Source organism: Balaenoptera acutorostrata, chromosome 13, assembly GCF_949987535.1.
Source record: "Balaenoptera acutorostrata chromosome 13, mBalAcu1.1, whole genome shotgun sequence".
Classification (NCBI taxonomy): domain Eukaryota; kingdom Metazoa; phylum Chordata; class Mammalia; order Artiodactyla; family Balaenopteridae; genus Balaenoptera; species Balaenoptera acutorostrata.
The window spans coordinates 25335533-25357767 of NC_080076.1; the positions used below are offsets into that span (position 1 = coordinate 25335533).

At 37.6% G+C, this 22235-nt stretch overlaps 1 protein-coding gene across 1 annotated transcript in view; it reads left to right on the plus strand.

Moving 5' to 3' along the window:
- DYM (dymeclin) overlaps nt 1-22235 on the plus strand; it is a 403419-nt gene that overhangs the window by 102713 nt on the left and 278471 nt on the right. Inside the window, exons 7-8 of the mRNA XM_007197218.3 lie at nt 10359-10484; nt 11901-12043. Of these exons, the coding sequence (XP_007197280.1) occupies nt 10359-10484; nt 11901-12043 (269 nt within the window). The remainder of the gene's footprint in view (nt 1-10358; nt 10485-11900; nt 12044-22235) is intronic.

Genomic DNA, 22235 nt, shown 5'->3' on the forward strand with positions numbered 1-22235 from the left:
GGCAATGAAACTGTTCTGTATGATACTATAATCAAGGATACACGTTACTACATTTGTCAAAATTTATAGCGATTATAGAAATTACACAGCAGTAGTGAACTCTTATGTATATTATGGGGTCTTTAGGTGATAATGATGTGTCAATGTTGGTTCATCATTTTTAACATATATGCTACTCTGGGGCAGGATGTTGATGGTGGAGGAGGGTATGCATATGTGGGGCAAGGGTTATATGGAAATTCTCTATACCTTCAGTTTTGCTGAGAACCGGAAATGGCTTCGAAAAATAAAATCTATGTAAAAAATTGCTGTGGTGTATAAAATGGTACAACTAGTTTGGGAAAAGTTTTGACAGGTTCTTATGAAGTCAAATATCCACCTCTCCTCTCATCTAGCAATTTTACTTTCAAGTATTTACTGAAGAGAAATGAAAATATATGTTTGCAAATGACTTGTATGCAAATGTCTATAAATCTTTCTTCGTAAACCTTCTCATAATAACCCCAATCTGGAAACAAATGCCTCTCAACATCGTCGTGTTGTCTCTCTGTACTTTATTCTCAGTTATTTCTTATGACTTTATGTCCAAGTCACTAAATCTCTCTTCAGCTGAGTCTAATCTGCTGTTAAACCCATTCATTGAGGTTTTCTTCCTTCCTTCCTTCCTTCCTTCCTTCCTTTCTTTCTTTCTTTCTTATTTACTTATTTTTTTAAATCAAGTTTTAAAATTTGGCTATTGTATTTTTCAGTTCCAGAATTTTTTTCTAGAACTTTTTAAAAAGAAATACCTGCTATATTTATATAGTTTACAGGTCCTTGAGAAATTTTTGATTTGAAAGATTTGGCTTTTATGCCATAGGTAGAGTAGGCATAGTTGTATTTGGTAATTAATATTATTATTGGGAGAGGTTTGTTTGTTTTATGGGTGTATGGTGGTTCTTGTTCACGTAGTCTTATCTCTTTATGTGCCTATTTTTGATTGTTTGCTAGTTTTTGTATTTGTAAAGTTGTAGAAATAGTTTGATAGTATGATTTTATCTTTCTTCAGAGGGGATTATCTGTTTCTGTTGGGTGCCTTGGATTCTTCTTAATTCCGTTTCAGAATTTTTCTGGCCACCCAGGGAACTTAAAGCTGGGTTGTAGCCCATGAGATCGTTGATTTACTTCCTGCTCCCCCTTACTTCCAAGGTAAGGATCCCCTTGAGGATTTCTACCCTGTGTGTGGGGTGGAGTACTAGGGCTTACTCCCTTGGCAGGCTTGGACTCCAGTTTTTGTCCCCTAGATTGTCAACCCTGTCAAAAGTACTGCTTGGATTCCCAGCCACCACTTATGAATCAGGAAACATCCCAAGGCCAAAGCAATTCCAGATGTCAGGCTGACCTCTCTAGGTTTTCTTAGTGCCTTGAATCTTGGCCTTGTAATTCTTCAGTATTTTACTAGCTCTTTGGTCCTTTTAGAAAGTGCCCCTCCAGACCCTCTGTCAATGATTTTTGTTGACTTCATTGGGAATATTCTTCTGAATTTTCTGTCTAATTTTCTGAAATTAGCATCTAATTCTTACTAGCTGCTAGTGGTAGGCAGAATACTGTCCTCTCCAGCCCAAGATCAATTCCTGTGATCTCTTTAAAAATTATGTGGTTGTGTAAGTTAATATATAAGCTGTGCTTTATTGCATTTTTATTTATTTTCTAATATTGGTTGATATATTTTTTTTTTGGTTTGGCAAATATTTTCTTATATGATGTAGACTATAGACTATGAAAAGCATAGTCCAAAGTCTTGAGTGATGAATATGAGTCAGCCAAACAGTTTGGGGGCAAGGGTAGAGGGAGCTGAAGCCCTCACACAGACTTGGGAGATGTGCGGGAAGATGGTAACTAGGAAGATAATTGATGGATAGTTTCATTTTATCCATGTGTGTCTTTAAAACATATTTCTTAAATGGCTATTTCAGAGGTTTTCCTGTTTAGATCATTTTTTTCCCCATAGGCAGAACCCAAATTTGTGTTCACAACTTATTTTGAAACTGACTTTAAAATTATCAGTCATTTTCTTTCTTTTTTTTTAAACTTTTATTTTTAAAAAAATTTTTATTAATTTATTTTTGGCTGCGTTGGGTCTCCGTTGCTGCGCATGGGCGTTCTCTAGTTGCGGTGAGTGGGGTCTACTCTTTGTTGTGGTGCGTGGGCTTCTCATTGCAGTGGCTTCTCTTGTTGCGGAACATGGGCTCTAGACGTGCGGGCTTCAGTAGCTGTAGCTTGCGGGCTCTAGAGCGCAGGCTCAGTAGCAGTGGTGCTCGGGCTTAGTTGCTCTGCAGCTTGTGGGATCTTCCTGGGCCAGGGCTTGAACCCATGTCCCCTGCATTGGCAGGCAGATTCTTAACCACTGCGCCACCAGGGAAGTCCAGTCATTTTCAATACCACTTATAATAGAAAATGGATTAAATGAGGTCATGTTGAGTAATTATTTTTGCTGTTGCTACTAATTCTGTAACTGTAGCCCCAGGAGTCTAGTGAATTTTTTTTTTTTTCTTTTCTTTTTGGCCACGCTGCACTGCATGCGGGATCTTAGTTCCCGAACCATGGATGGAACCTGTGTGCGGCCCTAGCACTGGACTGCAAGGGAATTCCGTTTTTGTGTGTGTGTGAATTTTTATGCAGAGCACTAAATCATGAATTAGTTTCTGGAAGCTGGGAGTTTCAGATATACTTTGTCATGTAAAATTTGTGCATGAATGAATGTATTTTTCTTGGTTTTGGTAAATCCCAAATAATATTAATTTCTCACTGTGCCCAAGAGCACAAAGAGACTATTCAACAAATATGTGTGTACTTGTGGCCAGCCACTGTTTCAGGTGCCAGGGATACCATAGTGAATAAGACATAGATTCTAGTTGTGTGTAGGGTAAGACAGATAATAAACAAATTAATATATTAATTAATGTTAGAATGTGACAAGTACAATGGAAGAAAGTAATGTCATGGTATTTTAGTCAAGATTGTAAGGGAGGGCTTCCCTGGTGGCGCAGTGGTTGAGAATCTGCCTGCCAATGCGGGGCACACGGGTTCGAGCCCTGGTCTGGGAAGATCCCACGTGCCGCAGAGCAACTGGGCCCGTGAGCCACAATTGCTGAGCCTGCGCGTCTGGAGCCTGTGCTCCGCAACAAGAGAGGCCGCGATAGTGAGAGGCCCGCGCACCGCGATGAAGAGTGGCCCCCACTTGCCACAACTGGAGAAAGCCCTGGCACAGAGGCGAAGACCCAACACAGCCATAAATAAATAAATAAACAAATAAATAATAATAATAATAAAAAGAAAAACCACTAATAAAAAAAAAAAAAGATTGTAAGGGAAGGCTCCTTGTGAAGTGGACCTTTTAATAGAAACCCAAAGGAAGTCAGAGAGGGAGTCCTGTCACTCTGGTGGGAGAGCATTCTAAGCAGAGGGAACAGCAGATGCAAGGCCCTGAGGTGGGTGCATGCTTGCTGTACCCAGGGACCACTAACTAGTCCAGTAGAGCTAGAGCCAAATGAGCAAGGATGGGTGAGTGATAGACAAGGTTGGATGGTTAGTCAGAAGTCATGTAGGGTCTTAGAGGCTAGGTTCAGGACTTGGCATTTTATTCTGAGCAGGATGGGCAGCTAGTGGGTGGTTACTGTCCTTGTTTGAATATTTGTTACTCTGTGCATTTAAATTTTCTTCTGCTTTGTGGCTATAAGCACTATCTTCAGACAATGAAAATTGGAAATTGGGTTCTTGACATCTTTGCCAAAAAAAAAAAAAAGAAAAGAAAAGATTCTGTTTTAGCCATTTCTAGTATCTGTATCTTCGCTATGTCATTTGAAGCTGTGCTTCATTGTATATTTAAATTATCTTCTACCCTGCCCGTTTGTTAGAGCCTGCTTTAATCCATTTATTTGAACATTATATTCCCCCCAGCCCCCAAATCTGGTAGATTAGTATAACTTTGAGTAATATTTTCATGTTGGCTGGTAGGGAGGTTTTTGGTTCTTATTGAAATTAGCATCTAATTCTTACTAGCTGCTAGTGGTAGGCAGAATACTGTCCTCTCCAGCCCAAGGATGTCCACATCCTAATCCCTGGAAGGCTGGTGAATAGATACCCTCACATGTCAGAAGGATTCTGTAGATGTGGTTAAAGTTAAGGGCTTTTTGAGGGGGAGATTGGGCCCACTAGGATAATAGAGGACAGTCTAATCACATGAGTCCTTAAAGCTAGAAGAGAAAACCAGAAGGGTGGGTCAGAGAGATGCAGCATGAGTCATTCAAAGCCACTAATGGCTTTGAAGATGGAGGAAAAGGATCCTTGAGTCAAAGAATGAGGCGACCTGTAGAGCCTAGGAAGTGCCCTCCCTCATCTTACTGCCAGCAAGAAAATGGGGACTTGGATCCTAGAGTCACTAAAGCCTGCCAACAACCCAAGTGAGCAGGAAATGGATTCTTCCCCAGAGCCTCCGGAGTGCAAAGCAGCTTGCTGACACCTTGATTTTAACCCCGTGAATCCTGTACTGCAACTACAGAACTGCATGATAATAAATTTGTGCTGTTTTAGGCCACTAAGTTTGTGGTGATTTGCTAATGACAACAATATAAAAACTATTGAAACATACCCAACTTCTCAAAGCAGATAACTTTAGCAAATTAAATTTGTTAAATATAGAATTTTGGATGATTCATTCACTCCAAATAATATCTGTTAAGTGCCTACTATTTGCCAGGAAATGTGGTAGGAGCTAGGAATAAGAGAGGTCCCTATCTTCATCAAAATCTGGTCTACAGTTACGCAGTCAATTTTTAATTTTATATTTTTAATCTTACGTAAAATTTTAAGCATATAAATGTGGAGAGACTAATGAACTCCCATATGCTTATCACTTAGCTTTAGTAATTAACAACTCATGGCCACATTTATTTCAATTATACCCCATCCACAGCTACCCTCCCCTACTTCTCAGATTATATTTAAGAAAATTCCAGACATCATATCATATCTGGATAGTCAGTTTTATATGAAACTTTGCTATGTAGTTATTTCCCGTTCCCCACTGACATTAGAAATATGCAGACTTTAATTTTATCATCTTTAACAAAGTAACTTTATCATCTGTGAGTTCATTTGCAATCGTTTAGCTATTTTTTTGTCATGAAATTTTGCCTAGGATTCCTTTGGTGCAAATTAGAAAATTACGTAGATCATTTCAACTTGCAAAAGTGCTGCAGAAAATTGTTTTGGGGTTATAAGTAAATTTTAGTGAGTAGGTAAATTCACAAACATGGAATCTGTGAATAAAGAGCATCAATAGATTATACATGTAAAGTGATTTTTCCATTTCCTGTGTTCTTGATTTAGGTTGATAACATCACCTTCTCTGAGTTCTAAATCTAGAAGCTTTGGTCTTCCTTGATTAGTCTTAGTCTTTCTCCCCCACTTTAAGCATCCAATCTGTCACTGAGTGCTATTAGTTTTATTTTGTTAAGTGTCATTCAAGTCTTACTGCTCTTTTCCATTGCCATTGTCATTATTGTAATGGTGGTCCTTATAATGTCCTAACTGGATAATTTATTGCTGGTATTTTTTATTTCTGGGATTAATCTGAGCATTCTCCCACTTCAATATGTCCCCCAACCTCTTATGCCTCCCTTCATTCTACAATCCCTGATTTTGGACACATCAGGCATAGGGTTGAGTCAGTCACATTCTTCAGTTCAAGGGTCACTATCATTGTCGGTTTGTGTAAGGCCCATCTCCCCCTCCATTTAATATTAATCCATTTACTTATTCCCATTTATCCCCATTCATTATTCCTTTTCTTTCCCATAAACAGCCATTTTAATATGTTTAATGCATGTATTTTTATATGTATATGTATATACAAGATGTTACAAGATGTTATACTTATGTGTATACTTAAGTATAAGATGTTATACTTATGTGTACAAGATGTACAAGATGTTATACTTATGTGTACATGATGTTATACAAGATGTACAAGTACAAGATGTTATACAAGATGTTATACTTATGTGTACAAGTGTTATACTTATGTGTACAAGATGTTATACTTATGTGTACATGTATTTTTCTTTTTTTTTTTAAACATCTTTATTGGAGTATATTTGCTTTACAATGGTGTGTTAGTTTCTGCTTTATAACAAAGTGAATCAGCTATAGTGTACATGTATTTTTAATATACATAAATAGAATTGTGTTATAGAACTCATTGTTTTTTGCTTTTTCCTCTCAGAATTGTTTTTAAGAGTTACCTGTCATGCTAAATGAACACCTAGTCTATTGCTGTTAAAACTGCTCCATTGTGTACGTCCACATTTTACTTATCCAGTTCCTCAGTGCTGGACACCTGGGGTGCCTCCAAATTTGCAACACCACAAATAATGAATGTCTTTATATTATTTATCTATTACTGCACAATAAGCTACTCTAAAATTTAGAAGTTTAAAACAACATTGTTTCAATACCATATGATACCACTTATACGCAGAATCTAAAATAGGACACAAATGTGAACTTATCTATAAAACAGAAACAGACTCACAGACATAAAGAACAGACATGTGGTTCCTAAGGGCATGGAAGTTGGGGGAGGGATGGAATCGGAGTTTGGGGTTAGCAGATGCAAACTACTATATATAGAATGGATAAACAACAAGGTCCTACTGGATAGCACAGGGAACTCTATTCAGTATCCCGTGATAAACCATAATGGAAAAGGATATAAAAAAGAATATATATGTATAACTGAATCACTTTGCTGTACAGCAGAAATTAACACAACATTGTAAATCAACTATACTTCAATAAAAACAAAACAAAACGTTGTTTTATAGTTTTTTAGTATCAGGAATCAGGGTACTGTGTAGCTTGGTTCCTCTGACTCAAGTGCCTCATGAGGTTGTAGTTGATCTTATGGCTGGGGCTGTGGTCTCATCTGAAGGCTCAACTAGGAAGGACCTGCTTCCTAGCCTTCTCACTTGGCTGTTGGCAGGATTCAATTTCTCTAGGGCTGTTGGACTCAGTTCCTTACTGGCTGTTGACTGGAGGCCTCCCATAGTCCTTTGCAAGGTGTACTTCTCTGTATGTCAGCTCACAACAAGGCAGCTGGCTTCCCTTGGAGAAAGCAAACAGAAGAGCAAGAGCAGGTGCCCAACACAAGCCACGGTTGTTTTGTAAGCCAGTTTCCTCTCAGAAGTGGCATGCTTTCACTTTTACTGTATTCTCTTGCTTCTAAGCAAGTCTCTAGATCCATCCTACACTCAAGGGGAGGCAATTACACAAGGACATGAATAGCAGGAAGTAGGGATTATTGAGGGTCATTTTGGAGGTTGCTCACCACAGTCCTCAGACATATTTCTGTGAATTTTTCTTTGGCATATACATATACTGGGTTATAAATTGTTCTCTAAAATAACTGTGTTGGTTAATATTACTATCAGCAGTACATGAGGGTTTATATATCATTATGTGCCTGCCAATACTTTACATTTTCTAGGACATCAAGGGATATTACACTGTTTTAAACGGACTGTTTTTTATCTTTTGCTCTTTTTTTTCCTAGTGAAGTTGTTGGCTTTTTCTTGGCTTTTTGTGGGAGTTGCTTGTAATATTCTAGATATTAGTTCTTTGTTCTTCTTCCATTTTATCATCTGCCAGTTAACTTTGTTCAGGGTTTCATTTGTTGAGCAATAATCCTTAATTTTGATGTAATTAAATGCTTTATTTATTTACTTACTTTATGCTTTGTGCTCTTAGGCTTTTATTTAAGAAGTCCCTTCTTGTGCTTATGTTACAAACTTATCATTGTACATTTTCTTCTATTAATTTTAGTGTTGCCATTCACATCCAAGTGAATGTAGGTCTTTAATTCTTCTGTAGTCAGTCTTTGAATATGTTGTAAGATAGGGAGCCATCATTATTTTTCTTTATGAAATAAGCCAGTTTTTCCCAGCACCATCTTCTGTACAGTCTGTTCTCCATTGATTTATGGATCCGTTTTGTTGTATGTTTCCATAGAAACACAGGTTTGATCTGTACATTCAGTTCTCAGTTGAGTGCCATTGGTTTGTCTAACTTTTTTGTGTGTGCTTGCAAATACCATTACCGTTTTTATTGCTACAGCCGTGTAACATGGCTTGATATCTGGTAGAGGAAGTCCCTCTCTTCATTTTTCAGTTTCAAGATTGACTTGGCTATATGTTTATTCTTTCATAAAAATGTCAGAGTCAATTTATGAAGTTTCTGAAAAAAACTCAATGAGAATTTTGGTTGTGATTAAGATTAATTTGTGTAGAATTATCTTCATGGTATTTAATCATTCCATTCAGATCATCCTGTTTGCCCTTTATTAATGTTTTAATACTAATAAGTGGATGCTGGCCAGCAAAATGAATAGAAGATATCCTCTAAGTCAGTCAACAGCATCCTGGATCCTTTTTTCATGAAATTCCCTTTACATTTTTGTTGCAAAGAGTATTCCTTTTGTATTATGATCATGTATTATATGGCCTCAACATATTTCTTCCTTTTTGCTGTTCTGAGTTATGTATGCCTGGTACACTATGCTGATGACTCTGTTCAGGAAGTCCTAGTTAGTTCCAATCAAAATCAGAGCAATAAAGATCCCTCCCATTTGTGATGTTCTCCCATTTGTGATGTTGTTTGGCCCACTTTATTTTGAAGGAGAACAGCCCTCTGTTCTAAATCTACATTCTTTCATTAAAGTTGTCAGATATAGTATTTATTAATAGTCATAGTTTTTAGTTTAAACAAATTAAAGCAGTTTCTTCCTGGATCAGGGACCTAGTGTAAGATGTTAAATTGTAAACCACTGCTGTTGTCTTTTTTTTATTATTGATGCAATGACTAAATGCATTAACAAGTGTACTGGAGGTAGTCACCTACCTAGATAGGATGTACTGTGGCAAGATACTTGTTCTTCAGGATTTGGCTTTAAGCCCTGACCCAACTGAAAAGCCTAGCAAATTGACTACAGAGTATGGATTCCTGACAGGCGTAGGCTGTATGAATAAATGATTATTGTGATTCAAAATCCTTTGGGTTTTGAGCACCCAGATCATCATTATTGAAGAATTAATAAATCCTAATACAACACATCAGGGTTGTTTTTCATTCAATTCAAGAAATAAGTTCAAATGTAAGATGTGCCTTTTATGTGGTTAATATTTACAACAATAATTATGGAAATTTCAGGAAAGAGAATTGTTCTACAGTATTAGTCAGATTTCTGAGTAGAAATGAGATTTATTCGTTACATAATAAGATCATTTGCACAGGTCTCTTGTGTTTTGTTTTTGTATACTTTGCTTTTAAAAGATATTTCATCAGCAAAATAACTCCGTAAATATCCGATAGAATTAGAACTTAAAAATCTGGTAAGCTTCTCCATTTCTAGAATCAAGTTCTCTTTAATTTGTTTAATGAGCTTCATTTAAGTAGGTGTTAAGTATTTTTCTTTGGGCTTTCTGTGAATATTTCAGTTCTGTAAAAATATATTCTTTTGGAGCTGTTACTCTTTTTGTTGTGTTGTTGAGATTTTCACTTTCCTGGGCTAACATGATACTCTTCCCCATGATAATTGTGTTTAAACTTTTGCAGTAATTGAAGATTTCTTGATGTATTTGTTCCTGTTCGTGGTCAGCCAAAATTGTGTTTCCTTTTTATTTGTTCTAGGATTTGTTTCTAAAAGGGGTTAATGATCTTCGGAGGACAACGGTAGTCCTTCGTAAAAGAAATATGCTTAATAAAACAGGAACAATTTGTTTACTGTTCACATTTTGCTCAACAGGCAGAGTTGGCCTTGAGAAAGTAGACACTTAGAGATAGAAGATCTAGGGTATACCATAGTTCTCACTGTAAAGTTATTATCAACTCAAAAAGACATTGTTGTCTTCCCTACACTGTGACTTCTTTTCAGTTTTACAATCTAAATATTTGTTTCCGTGTTATAACTAAACAGCGAATGAACATAAGGGCTTTAGAGTGGACCTTCAAAGCAGAACACTGCTGGTAACTGTTTCCATTATACACTAACATATTGATACTTGTCATTCATTAGTAGATGGGACCTGGAAAATAGGAAGGTAATGGGATATTTGACCCAAGTACAAGAACTAATGACAAGGAAGGGTTTCATATTTTTGTTTGACTTAATTTTTATGTTAAACATACTAGTATTTTTTAATAATCTGGAAGCATATTGAATATTTTGATTTGAGTTTTTAAATGTATAGTTTATTTAGAAAAGAGCAATATCTTAATCTTCCAAAGTGATCATTATTCTGATTTGTTTCCTATTTTTTCAGAGATATTACATATGAAATATCAGTAGAAGCTGTGTCAACAATGGTGGTTTTCCTTTCCTGCCAACTCTTCCACAAGGAAGTTTTGCGACAGAGCATCAGTCACAAGTATTTGATGCGAGGTCGATGGTATGTTTCTATTTTAAATTTGTCAAGTTTTTTATTGTATTAATCTATAGTTCTCGTCTTGTCCTCTTTCCTTAGTGTTGTTCCATATTTCCAACCAGACATTTCCTCTGGTTGTTCTATCAGAACTTCAAACCCAGAACATAAGGATCTGCTTTCCTGTCTAAACTGTCCATCCTCCCTGCCCCTTTCATCCCCTAGCTTCATTACCTTCTCTAGTGGTTTCTTTGTAGAGCTGAAACTTTGAAGCCATCTTTTCTTCCTTCTGCATCATTCTCTATGTCTAAGCATTCATCCAGTCATATTTGTTCATTGAAATTATTTGTATCTTCCCCTTCCCACCAGTCCCATTGAAACGACTACTGAAGTGTATGCCCCGTCACCATGTGTTTGAACTTCCCCAGCAGCCACTTAACTGACTGTTCCTACTTTCATTTAGTCAACAAATGTTTATTGTGTGCTAACCATGTGCCAGGCATGTGTTAGGATGTGGAGCTGTGCTCCTGAGCAGAGCAGAAGCTTACAGTCTCCTGGTGGGTAGGGACGGGAGTAGATAAATATTAAACACACACACACACACACACACACACACACAGAGAGAGAGAAGCACCTTTGTCTTTTTCACATCCCTCTTGCTACCTTGATTATACTTGTGGCACATTCACAGAATCCTTTAGGGCTCTTTTGGAACATATTTGAAAATCACTGATAATAAGGATAAAAGGCCTTAAGCGTTGGCTGAAGAGTCTATTCAAAAGTTTTCTCCAGATTGCAGGAATTGATTTATCACCAATTTGTGGACACATATCCCTTTTAACCTGTTTTCTCTCCCTTCTCCTCTCATTGTGTTACTTAAAATCAAAGGGTATTAACATTAAAAGAAATCTGTATATATATGGATATGTTTTTTGTATGCATGCATAGATTGAATAACTTCATACTTTTATTTATTTTAAACAATGTGAGATATTTAACAACTATTATATTGTTTATATGTTGAATATTTTGGATATATTGGGTTAATTCAAATATACTATTCAAGTCAATTTTCATACTTTTAAATTCTTGCTTTTTCCTACTGACTCTGTGTTACGACCTCCCTTCAAGTGCCAAGTACTGTATTATACACTGAATTTATAATATCTCACCTGTTATACAGATTACAAATAAGGTAACTGAAGCTTTGGAGTTGAAGCGATTTGATGAATGACATACGGCATAGTAAGAGGAAAGCCAGATTTAAGCCTCAAGTCTGATCTCACAGCCCATGGTCTTCACTGTTGTGACAGTGCCAGATTTCTTTGAATTGTGCTAATCCATTTTATGTCGGTAGATTATATAGGTTATATTTATCACGATACAAAGCCAGTTGACTCCCCCAAATCTGAGTTTATTTTCTTCTTTCTTCTTTTTGTGTAGCCTCCCATATACCAGCAAACTTGTAAAGACCTTGTTGTATAACTTCATCAGGCAAGAAAAGCCGCCTCCTCCAGGAGCACACGTTTTCCCTCAGCAGTCAGATGGGGGAGGACTGCTGTATGGACTGGCATCAGGAGTAGCAAGTAAGTCTCTCCAGATTTTGTCAGGTCTTTGATATACGTAGGTTTTGTCCAGTTAGTCATGAGAAATTCTGTTCAGTTGGCTGCCACTACTAACTGTCATATTGCATCTGTGCAGCTGGTTAAATGTGAAATACTGGAAATAATTTAAAATATTTTTTCCATTTGGTGCACTGATTTATACAAGGAAATATATGCAAATCATGAATAGACTGTTTACCTATAAGAGAACATTTTTCAAGAAGAATATTTATAAATATGCATATTGCGTGCATTCTAGCTGTACAATATAAATACAGTTATGCTCTTGGAAACTTTTTACTGCTTGTGTTTTATGAGGAAATTATTCTATTTTAGGGGCTTTCTTGGTTAGGATTTTACATGACTAATTAGGTATAGTTTTCTTATTATACTCAATGTTTCATTTGTTCGGTGACAAATTAGCACATTTTGAAGAGTCTTGTAATAAATTCTGAAGTGGCACAAATGTGAGTTTTATCAGATTGGAAGCAAATTTCATTAACTGAAGAAAGTCCTTTCCCACCATCCAGTAAAGCCTCATTTCTGCTTCACAACGTTTAGACCTGAAGAGACCAGAAATACAAGAAGACCTGGGTCATGTGAGGTTACGTCAACTGAACTTGTGCTTTGTTCTGAAGGAGAAACAAAAACTAGACTGGCACTTTGGCAGTTGTAAGGTCTGCCTGGGTGCTCTTACTAAAGAAACAGTATACAGTCTGCTTAATTACACAGTGCAGAGTTCAGCTGTCTGAAGGAATTTTAAATGGAGCTGAGTTCCACAGCTGAATTAGGCTGGGACGTGCTCTCCACACTCAGGCAGGGGTGTCAGTTTGTTAGGAAAATAGAGTACTGTGGGATAATTTATGGGATGAGGAGTCTCAGGAACCCCTTTGGATGAAAAGACCTCTGTTCTAGGTTTGCCTTCCTTTGATTTCTTTCAGTATTATGAGTTGAATTACATTTGTAATCACTCATGGCTCTGTCTTTGGTGCTGAGTATGCTACCTAGACCCCCAGACCTGCAGAGGTTCATCCTCCGAGTCACCCCTCCCACTGCCCTCATTGTTTCCGATGAGGAAGCTGTACAAGGCTTGCTCATGTTCGGCCTCTAAAGGCAGCACAGGAATCCTGTGTGCCTGTGGGAATCAGGTGTCCTGTGGGAAGGCTTGATTAATCCATTAGTGTTTTCTTTTTTCAGTCATTAAACTGGTGTAAGTATTCAAAAGCTGAGTATTTTCCCGTTCTCCAATATGGTTGGACATTTTTTTTTGGAGGAGGTAGTAGAAGTTCATTACCTGCTTTCTTCAAAACAGTGGCAGTGCTTTGCAGTTTTTAAAAATATAGACTTGTGTGTAGTTCTTGATTTTTCTTGCAGTTACGTGTCATCATAAAGAAGTCCAGTATGGTATGTGGTGTCATTAGTACTGGGTGCCAAAAAACTTGACTTGTTAACTTTAGATCTACTCTGCGTATCGGAAGGAAGTTCCTTACTTTTCTTAGCTCCCAGTTTCTTTGTCTATCAGATGTCGATCACGGTTGGAATAGATGATCTCTGAGAATATTTCCACATAACTTTTAATGGTTCTCTGGTCTTTTCCCCTACCATTGAGAAATTTAATATTCAGCTAAGGGCATTAAAAGAGACTTATAGTGTGCCTGTAGTCATAAGATGTTTTACATAGCTTCTTAAATCTTCATAAAATTATTCATGTAAAAGTATAAGTGATGGAGTAATTTATTATTTTACAGTATGTGACACAAAGAATTATGAAAAAACAGCCAAAGGATGTTTTCCTTTTAAGTAGCACAGCTATGTATTGTGGGCAAAAAAATAAAAGTAAGAATGGTCATAGTCATGTAATTTTGAATTAAGCCACATTACATGAAAGTCAATCAAGTTGACAAAGGAAATTTGACTTTAGTTGTGTCATCTTTTGATTTGATGATCTTTTGGTTGGTAGTTAAGGAATTTTCTTACTTTAATATTAGCTTGAGAAAAATATGATTTCGAAGTTCCTCACTGAAAAAAAAAGTGAGATTCCAAAGCCAAATGTAAATTATAAACCCTTTTGGATTTTTAATGGCATTTTCTTTGGGATTAAATTTTTCCTGGATATATCAATAGAAAGCATTTCCTTTCATAGCAGGATGTGTATAGTATGGTTTGCTTAAATTAGTTCCTTTAAATCAGGGTGCCTTATTTTTAAAAAAACTTAACAGTTTTGGACAGTGAGGTTTTGTTGTTACTGGAAGGGACGAGGAGAATCTTTTTGCCAGAACTGGGGTCCCGAGGAGTGTGAGCTACACATCTGGACCTTCAAAGGAGTTAGGCAGGGCCCTCCCCATTTTATTCTCACTTTTTTCAGATTTGTATCTGGCTGTTACACTGTTTCCCAGACTTTAGCAAAAACTCTGCTGCTTCTTGGCATGCCTGATATTCTTCCTTTTTTTTTTTTTTAAAGGATTTTCTTATTTATTTATTTATTTATTTATTTATTTTTTTGGCTGTGTTGGGTCTTCGGTTCGTGCGAGGGCTTTCTCCAGTTGCGGCAAGCGGGGGCCACTCTTCATCGCGGTGCGGGGACCGCTCTTCATCGCGGTGCGCGGGCCTTTCTCTATCGCGGCCCCTCCCGTCACGGGGCACAGGCTCCAGATGCGCAGGCTCAGCAATTGTGGCTCACGGGCCCAGCTGCTCCGTGGCATGTGGGATCTTCCCAGACCAGGGCTCGAACCCGTGTCCCCTGCATTAGCAGGCAGACTCTCAACCACTGCGCCACCAGGGAAGCCCAATTCTTCCTTTTTTATACTTTTATTTGGGTTATCTTTTTAACCTAGAGTCCTACTTCCTCCTCTCTCAGACTGATTTTTCTGCTCCTCCATGCCTTTTTTTTTTTTTTTTTTTTGGCTGCATTGGGGCTTTGTTGCTGTGCACGGGCTTTCTCTAGTTGTGGCAAGTGGAGGCTACTCTTTGTTGTGGTGCACGGGCTTCTCATTGCGGTGGCCTCTCCTGTTGCAGAGCACGCGCTCTAGGCGTGTGGGCTTCAGTAGTTGTGGTGCAGGCTTCAGTAGTTGTGGCTTGCGGACTCTAGAGCGCAGGCTCAGTAGTTGTGGCGCACGGGCTTAGTTGCTCCACAGCATGTGGGATCTTCGCGGACCAGGGCTTGAACCCGTGTCCCCTGCATTGGCAGGCGGATTCTTAACCACTGCGCCACCAGGGAAGTCCCTGCTCCTCCATCCTTTAAAACCATTCTCAAGTACCACCTTCTCCACAAAAGACTTCCTTTCTACCTCCTGGCTAGATGTGATCTTTTCCGGAGGCACTTAACACCCTACTTTGTCTTATGATCACTAGGTACAAGCATCATTATCCCTCCATTGGCTCTACATACAATAAAATGAGAGCTGACATATATCTAACACTTCAGAGTTTACAGAGCAACATTTATGTATCTCACTTTATTCTCATAGCAACTTTGTGAAATAGATGGTTTTACATTTTTAATATAGTTGATGAAGAGATGTTCGTAGTTATTAAATTATTTGTCTAAGATCACATAGGAAAGAGGTGATGTTGGTTTGCACTTTGACTCCTGACCTTTGCTATCTGGGCTTTCTTTTTTTTTTTTTTTTTCATTTTATTTCATTTTTCTTTTTCAATTTTTAAAAAGTTTTTTATTGAAGTATAGTTGATTTACAATGTTGTGTTAGTTTCAGATGTACAGTAAAGTGATTCAGTTATACATATACATATATCCACTCTTATTTAGATTCTTTTCCCATATAGGTCATTACTATCTGGTCTTTCATTGTCACCACTTGAGTCCTGAGTGTGTAAGCTGCTTCATGACTTATGCGAGGGTGTGTGCTGCAGCAATGCACCTTATATCTGTGGACTGTCAGTAAATACTTGTTGTATGTAATTAAATACCAAAAGCTAATACTTGTCTGCACTCAAGATAGATGTGAACTCAGTTAAGATAACATGTCTATCATTGACTGAATGCCTTACATTTGCCAATCACTTTAGTAGTTAATTTACATACATGATTTCACCTACTCTTTATTTAGTATCTTTCTTTTTTAACATTTTATTGTGGAAAATTTCAAAGATGTACAAACATAGAGAATGGTAGAATGAAGCTACTATCTATGCATAACCCATCTTCAAGAATTATCAACACTTTGCTATTTTTTCCACTTACCTTTCTGCTCCTCTTTTAAAAGAGCTTTTTATTTGGAAATAAGTTCAGACATATATAAAAATACCAAAACTAAAAAAATCCCCCAAATTATATACCTTTAACAAGGCTGATTTATTGTTAACATTTTATCCCATTTGTATTGTATTTGTATTCCTCCCCCCCCCATCTACACACACACACACACAAATTTTTTTTAAACCTTTTTTGAGGATAAGTTGTATACATCATGGCCCTTTACCCCTAAATACTTGAACGTGTATTTCCTAAAAGGGGATGTCTCTTTTTTTTTTTAACTTTTGTTAAAAAAATTGAAGTATAGTTAATTTACAATGTTGTGTTAGTTTGTGATGTACAGCAGGGTGATTCTGTTATTCATATATATATATTCTTTTTAGACTATATTACAAGATAATTGAGTATAGTTCCCTGTGCTACACAGTAGGTCCTTGCTTACTTATTTATATATAGTGTGTATATGTTAATCCTAGACTCCTAATTTATCTCCCCCCCCCATCCGCTTTGGTAACTATAAGCTTGTTTTCTATGTCTGTGAGTCTCTTTCTGTTTTGTAAATAAGTTCATTTGTATCATTTTTTTAGATTCCACGTATAAATGATATCATATGATATTTGTCTTTCTCTGTCTGACTTCACTTAGTATGATAATCTCTACATCCATCCATGTTGCTTGAAATGGTATTTTCATTCTTTTTTTAAAATTAAATAATTAATGTATTTTATTTTTTATTTTTTCTTTCTGGCTGCATTGGGTCTTCGTTGCTGCGCACAGGCTATCTCTAGTTGCAGCGAGCGGGGGCTACTCTTTATTGCGGTGCGCAGGCTTCTCATTGCGGTGGCTTCTCTTGTTGGGGAGCACAGGCTCTAGGAGCGCGGGCTTCAGTAGTTGTGGCATGCAGGCTCAGTAGCTGTGGCTCGCGGGCTCTAGAACGCAGGCTCAGTAGTTGTGGCACATGGGCTTAGTTGCTCTGCGGCATGTAAGATCTTCCTGGACAAGAGCTTGAACCCGTGTCCCCTGCATTGGCAGGCAGATTCCTAACCACTGCGCCACCAGGGAAGTCCTATTTCATTCTTTTTATGGCTGAGTAATATTCCATTGTCTGTGTATGTTTGCGTGTGTGTATGTATGTATATATTTATATGTGTATATGTGTGTGTGTGTGTGTATACACATATACACATATAAATATATACAGGAGTGGGATTGCAGGAGTGGGATTGCAGAATCATATGGTAGCTCTATTTTTAGTTTTCTAAGGAACCTCCATACTGTTCTCCATAGTGGCTGTAGCAATTTACATTCCCACCAGCATGTGCTTGTGCTTACACCTTGGAATTTCTAAGCCATTAGATATGAAGTGTGGCCTGATCATACATATTTTCAGTAAGCATTCTAGATGGTTCTGAAAAAGCTGGTCCATTTCTGCACCACTCTGTGGTACGGGTCCCTTTCCTGTGCTTGCATCTGTTCTGCTGTGGGCCCATCATGGCAGATAGTTGAGCCAATTCTGTTAACTATTGGGGAATACATTGTTTTGAGGCAGCTCTAATGGGTTTAACTGACACTCTTCTTCAGTATTATCTTGCTTTCTCTTCTTATTGCTCTCTTGCTGATGAGGTCCAGTTTATCAGGATTGTTGTTTTTTTTTTAATTTATTTTTTTATACAGCAGGTTCTTATTAGTTATCTATTTTATACATATTAATGTATACGTCAATTCCAATCTCCCATTTCATCCCACCACCACCACCCCCACCCCCGCCACTTTCTCCCGTTTGAGTCCATACTTTTGTTCTCTACATCTGTGTCTCTATTTCTGCCTTGCGAACTGGTGCATCTGTACCATTTTTCTAGATTCCACATATATGCGTTAATATACGATATTTGTTTTTCTCTCTCTGACTTACTACACTCTGTATGACAGACTCTAGGTCCATCCATGTCTCTACAAACGACCCAATTTCGTTCATTTTTATGGCTGAGTAATATTCCATTGTATATATGTACCACATCTTCTTTATCCATTTGTCGGTCGATGGGCATTTAGGTTGCTTCCATGACCTGGCTATTGTAAATAGTGCTGCAGTGAACATTGGTGTGCATGTATCTTTTTGAATTATAGTTTTCTCTGTGTATATGCCCAGTAGTGGGATTGCTGGGTCGTATGATAGTCTTATTTTTAGTTTTTTAAGGAACCTCCATACTGTTCTCCATAGTGGCTGTATCAATTTACATTGCCACCAACAGTGCAAGAGGGTTCCCTTTTCTCCACACCCTCTCCAGCATTTGTTGTTTGTAGATTTTCTGATGATGCCTGTTTTGACTGGTGTGAGGTGATACCTCACTCTAGTTTTGATTTGCATTTCTCTAATAATTAATGATGTTGAGCATCTTTTCATGTGCTTCTTGACCATCTGTATGTCTTCTTTGGAGAAATGTCTGTTTAGGTCTTCTGCCCATTTTTTGATTGGGTTGTTTGTTTTTTTTGTATTGAGCTGCATGAGCTGTTTATATATTTTGGAGATTAATCCTTTGTCCATTGATTCATTTGCAAATATTTTCTCCCATTCTGAGGGTTGTCTTTTCATCTTGTTTATAGTTTCCTTTGCTTTGCAAAAGCTTTTAAGTTTCATTAGGTACCATTTGTTTATTTTTGTTTTTTTTTTCTGTTACTCTAGGAGTTGGGTCAAAAAAGATCTTGCTGTGAATTATGTCAAAGAGTGTTCTTCCTATGTTTTCCTCTAAGAGTTTTATAGTGTCCGGTCTTACATTTAGGTCTTTAATCCATTCTGAGTTTATTTTTGTGTATGGTGTTAGGGAGTATTCTAATTTCATTCTTTTCCATGTAACTGTTCAGTTCTCCCAGCACCACTTATTGAAGAGGCTGTCTTTTCCCCATTGTATATCCTTGCCTCCTTTGTCATAGATTAGTTGACCATAGGTGCGTGGGTTTATCTCTGGGGTTTCTCTCCTGTTCCATTGATCTATATTTCTGTTTCTGTGCCAGTACCATGTTGTCTTGACTACTGTAGCTTTGTAGTATAGTCTGAAGTCAGGGAGTCTGATTCCTCCAGCTCTGCTTTTTTCCCTTGAGATTGCTTTGGTTATTCGGGGTCTTTTGTGTTTCCATACAAATTTTAAGATTTTTTGTTCTATTTCTGTAAAAAATGTCATTGGTAATTTGATAGGGATTGCATTGAATCTGTTGATTGCTTTGGGTAGTATAGTCATTTTCACAATGTTGATTCTTCCAATCCAAGAACATGGTATATCTCTCCATCTGTTTGTGTCATCTTTGATTTCTTTCATCAGTGTCTTATAGTTTACTGAGTACAGGTCTTTTACCTCCTTGGGTAGGTTTATTCCTAGGTATTTTATTCTTTTTGTTGCAGTGGTGAATAGGATTGTTTCCTTAATTTCTCTTTCTGATCTTTCGTTGTTAGTGTATAGGAATGCAAGAGACTTCTGTGCATTAATTTTGTATCCTGCAACTGTACCAAATTCTTTGATTAGCTCTAGTAGTTTTCTGGTGGTGTCTTTAGGATTCTCTATGTATAGTATCATGTCATCCGCAAACAGTGACAGCTTTACTTCTTCTTTTCCAATTTATATTCCTTTTATTTCTTTTTCTTCTTTGATTGCCGTGGCTAGGACTTCCAAAACTATGTTGAATAAGAGTGGCGAGAGTGGACATCCTTGTCTTGTTCCTGATCTTACAGGAAATGCTTTCATTTTTTCACCATTGAGAATGATGTTGGCTGTGGGTTTGTCGTATATGGCCTTTATTAATGTGAGGTAGCTTCCCTCTGTGCCCACTCTCTGGAGAGTTTTTATCATAAATAGGTGTTGAATTTTGTCAAAAGCTTTTTCTGCATCTATTGAGATGATCATATGGTTTTTCTCCTTCAATTTGTTAATATGGTGTATCACATTGATTGATTTGCGTATATTGAAGAATCCTTGCATCCCTGGGATAAATCCCACTTGATCATGGTGTATGATCCTTTTAATGTGCTGTTGGATTCTGTTTGCTAGTATTTTGTTGAGGATTTTTGCATCTATATTCATCAGTGATATTGGTCTGTAATTTTCTTTTTTTGTATTATCTTTCTCTGGTTTTGGTATCAGGGTGATGGTGGCCTCATAGAATGAGTTTGAGAATGTTCCTTCTTCTGCAGTTTTTTAGAGGAGTTTGAGAAGAATCCGTGTTAGCTCGTCTCTAAATGTTTGCTAGAACTCACCTGTGAAGCCATCTGGTCCTGGACTTTTGTTTGTTGGAAGATTTTTAATCACAGTTTCAATTTCATTACTTGTGATTGGTCTGTTCATATTTTCTGTTTCTTCCTGGTTCAGTGTTGGAAGGTTATACCTTTCTAAGAATTTGTCCATTTCTTCCAGGTTGTCCATTTTATTGGCATAGAGTTGCTTGTAGTAGTCTCTTATGATGCCTTGTATTTCTGCAGTGTCCGTTGTAACTTCTCCTTTTTCATTTCTAATTTTATTGATTTGAGTACTCTCCCTCTTTTTCTTCTTCTTATTATTTTTAAATTTATTTATTTTTGGCTGCGTTGGGTCTTCCTTGCTACGTGCAGGCTTTCTCTAGTTGCGGCAAGAGGGGGCTTCTCTTCGTTGCGGTGTGTGGGCTTCTTATTGCAGTGGCTTCTCTCGTTGCAGAGCATGGGCTCTAGGCACCCGAGCTTCAGTAATTGTGGCACGAAGGCTTCAGTAGTTGTGGCTCGCAGGCTCTAGAGCACAGGCTCAGTAGTTGTGGTGAACGGTCTTAGTTGCTCCGCGGCATATGGGATCTTCCCGGACCGGGTCTCCAACCCGTGTCTCCTGCACTGGCAGGCGGATTCTTAACCACTGGGCTACCAGGGAAGTCCTCCCTCTTTTTCTTGATGCGTCTGGCTAAAGATTTATCAGTTTTGTTTATCTTCTCAAAGAACCAGCTTTTACTTTTATTGATGTTTGCTATTGTTTTCTTTGTTTCTATTTCATTTATTTCTGCTCTAATCTTTATGATTTCTTTCCTTCTACTAACTTGGGGTTTTGTTTGTTCTTCTTTATCTAGTTCCTTTAGGTGTAAGGTTAGATTGTTTATTTGAGATGTTTCTTGTTTCTTGACGTAGGATTGTATTGCTATAAACTTCCCTCTTAGAACTGCTTTTGCTGCATCCCATAAGTTTTGGATTGCTGTGTTTTCATTGTCATTTGTTTCTAGGTATTTTTGATTTCCTCTTTGATTTCTTCAGTGATCTCTTGGTTATTTAGTAACGTATTGTTTAGCCTCCATGTGTTTGTGTTTTTTACATTTTTTTTCCCTGTAATTGATTTCTAATCTCATAGCGTTGTGGTCAGAAAAGATGCTTGATATGATTTCAGTTTTCTTTAATTTACCGAGGCTTGATTAGTGACCCAAGATATGATCTATCCTGGAGAATGTGCTGTGTGCACTTGAGAAGAAAGTATAATCTGCTGTTTTCGGATGGAATGTCCTATAAATATCAGTTAAATCTATCTGGTCTATTGTGTCATTTAAAGCTTGTGTTTCCTCAGTAATTTTCTGTCTGGATGATCTGTCCATTGATATAAATGAGGTGTTAAAGTCCCCCACTATATTGTGTTACTCTCGATTTCCTCTTTTATAGCTGTTAGCATTTGCCTTATGTAGACTGGGTGGCTCGAACAGCAGACATTTATTTCTCCCAGTTTTAGAGGCTGGGAAGTCTAAGATCAAAGTGCTGGCAGATTTGGTTCTTAGTGAAGGCTCTCTTCTTGGCTTGCCGATGGTTGCACGGTATCTTTACATGGTGTCTCTTCTTCCTCATATAAGGGCACAGATAACATCATGGGGGCTCCGCCATCATGACTGCATCTAAACCTAATGACTTTACAGAAGGCCCTACCTCCTATTTCCACCACATTGGGGTTAGGGCTTAATATATGAATTTGGGGT